Here is a 3,090-nt window from a genome sequence, read left to right as displayed (position 1 = left end):
TATATATATATATATATATATATATATATTCTATTTTGGACCAAACTTTTGGACAAAAAATTATAAATTTCAAACAAATAATAGAAAATCATTTTTGTAGTTTTGACATTAGTATCTTACAATTAATTTAATACAATCTTTCTACTTAGTATAACAAAGTCATGTCGATGTGGAATGATGTCAAAAATCCAAAATCACACATTCCACGTGATAGTTAATCCATAACTCGTAATATTCTCATGTAAGATAAGATAGATCACTAAACATATATTCACTGTCTAGTTTACATAAAAACAATCTCATTCAAATGTAACACATCTAAAATGTTACACGAAACCTGAAACTCAATAGGTACAAAAACAAAGGTGCATTTGTCAATCAATTATATAGTGGTATAGCGGTTGGTGAAGGAGACATTTATTTGACCAACTTTAGTGACAAAACGCAATTTTCAAATTATACTTCATAGACTTAAAAGCACATAATTATTATTTATTGTTAAAAAGACAAAAGTTTGGATTAAATTTATTAACCTAAATTATTACGCAAGGCCTTTTGGGTAACTTTGTATTCACATTGTCACAAAGTAAAATAATGAACCACAAATTTGAAGGTTGTATTTATGAAATAAATATCAAAACCCCGAAAATCACAAAAACAGAAAAATATACATAATGACGTCATAAATCCACTTAGTCTTCCCTAGAAGGAGACCATGGGGTCATATCCATGGGGTAACTACCCAACACCCTCAAGAAAGATGTGAACTCCTGAACCTCAGCAAGCGCGTTTTGAGCTCTTACGTCTGCCATTGAAGCTTCGAAATCAACATAAAACATGTATTCAAAATGCTTCGCTGTTCCGACGTTTGCATCGTCGACGAGTCTAATCGGCCGGTTCCGGTGAGGTCTGCTTTCGATTTTAGTCAAGCTAATGTTTCTGAAAGCGAAGGCTGATAGGACTTTGAAGAGGACTGATGTTCCTTTGTCGTGAGCGAAAACGATGCTTGTTTTGAATGGCCGATCGTTGCGAGGGATGATGGGTTCGCGTGCAAGCATCACAAATCGTGTGATGTTGCTTGAATCGTCTTGGATTCCGTCGGCGAGGATGTTGAGATTGTAGAGGTCGGCGGCGCGTGCTGATGCGATTGCTGCTGTGTCACGGAGGTTGTTCGCTGCGACAAATTCGGCGGCGCCGGCGGTGTCGTCGACGGCTTCGCGAGTTACGTGTAACCCGAGTTTGGTGAGAGTTAACTCGCACTGAGCTAAAGCTTGTGGATGGCTGATAACACGGTTGATGTATTCTTTCCGGACGCCTGGTAACGCTAGGAGACAGTGGTGGACCGGGAGTTGGACTTCACCGACTATGTGAAGACGGTGGCGGAGGAGGAGATCGTAATTCCGATGTATGCTACCACCGAGAGAGTTTTCAACAGGTAAAACAGCACGATCTGCAATCCAAAGCTCTACAGCTTGAAATGCGACCTCGAATTGGTCACAAGGAATAGCCTCACACTGTGGATAAGCTTTTCCGGCCGCCGCCTCACTATACGCGCCAGGAACACCTTGATAAGCAACGCGAATCTGCGCACCGTGCATCGGCGCCGGCGAAAGGTCGGTGATAGTTAACGGTTTAGGTAGATTATCAATAGGTACCAGATCTAGAGTCTTATGCCCGTTCACGACGGTGATGTTATCAGCACCGCCTGTCTTCTCGGTGTTCTGCTGCTGCGACACAACCTTACTCGCAAGGATAGCACACGAGCTCTGCCAATCGGTGCGGCTCTTACCAACTCCACCGGACGTAAAGTTGTTGGTAGACGGCACCGGCACCGGCACTGGAGCCGCCGCGGATACTGCTGGATTGGTCGTATTTGAAGCGGAATCAAAACGGCTAGCGGCGGATTGGACGGTGAAAGCGAGCCGGTGGGGGTTAGGTAGCGGCGACGGCGTCCGCATTATCGACTTGATACTAATTGTTGAAGATGGAGCTAACGACTGCATCTTTCTCCGGCGTTGTAGATTGCAAGTTTTTTCGTTGTTTTTGTTCGGAAGTTTTCACCGGTGGTGAGGGGGTTATGAAGCTTGGTGGAAGATAACTACCAAGCTGATGAAAGAAAGAGGAGATTGGGGTTTTTATATTGGGGAAAAGGAAACGAGTAGAGAAGACCTGAAAGGGTCAAGCTCATACCTACCCCCTCTATATTTTCCCATTTTTTTAACATTATAACGTCACCAATAGTCATTTTATTACTTTGTAAATTATAAATAAATATTCAGAAAAATAATAATAAAATCCGAGGATCAGTCAGTTTAAAATTAGAATACTATAATTGTATGAGAAAAAGTAAGAAATTTGCTAACAAGGTATTTTTAGAAAAAGTATTGAAGGAAATTTGCTTTGTTTAATTTGTGCATTAAAAGTTTGGTGGGGATTTGGGTTCATGAATGAATTTTGTTCAAAAAAGGTGGTGAATGGAAAAATCAACAATAAAAATGATATTAGGTGAGACTTTTGGTACAAATTTGTTTCGTTTGTTAAAATATTTTTTTATAAATTATATACGTGATACAAGCAAGATTCTATTTAGGTGATGCCATTAGGTGTATAGAATCTAAAAAAATCCAAATATATGAAATGTAACCATGTGAAAGGTCATAAAATTATAATCATAAGTCTTATATATCTATGTCTCGACAAAATTAATGATTTTTTGGTATTTATGTAGTGTTCAATTATATAATAAAATCTTGTATATATATGTTTTGACAAAACTAATGGTTTTTCTCCATTTATGTAGTGTTCAATTATATAACAAAAGATTCTTATTTGTATTTATTCTCAATAATTAATTTAAAAGAGTTACAATTAAAATATTTATAAACTATATTTAATAAAATAGCTGAAAAATTAGTTGATAACTAAAAAGATAACCAATAATTATAAATATATTTGCAAACTGATACAAAAATAATGTTTGGTAACTAGATAAAGTTATAAAATATAAAATTATATATATATATATATATATATATATATATATATATATATATATATATATATATAAAACAAATTATTCAGGGGCGTTTC

The 3,090-nt window shown here is 36.8% G+C and overlaps 1 protein-coding gene across 1 annotated transcript; it reads right to left on the bottom strand.

Annotated features, from left to right (window-relative positions):
* Positions 1-595: 595 nt before the first annotated feature.
* On the bottom strand, positions 596-2,127 carry LOC145000360 (arogenate dehydratase 1-like). Its single transcript, XM_078959570.1, has one exon. The coding sequence runs from the start codon at positions 2,001-2,003 to the stop codon at positions 693-695; it is 1,311 nt and encodes a 436-aa protein (XP_078815696.1). The 5' UTR covers positions 2,004-2,127; the 3' UTR covers positions 596-692.
* Between the last annotated feature and the right edge of the window lie 963 nt (positions 2,128-3,090).

Source organism: Lactuca saligna, chromosome 6 (assembly GCF_052625555.1).
Source record: "Lactuca saligna cultivar CGN05327 chromosome 6, ASM5262555v1, whole genome shotgun sequence".
NCBI lineage: Eukaryota > Viridiplantae > Streptophyta > Magnoliopsida > Asterales > Asteraceae > Lactuca > Lactuca saligna.
This window is presented reverse-complemented; position numbering and strand designations above follow the sequence as displayed.

Bases quoted from the DNA above. Each gene is read 5' to 3' on its own strand.
- LOC145000360 (XM_078959570.1), bottom strand. From the start codon at position 2,003: ATGCAGTCGTTAGCTCCATCTTCAACAATTAGTATCAAGTCGATAATG.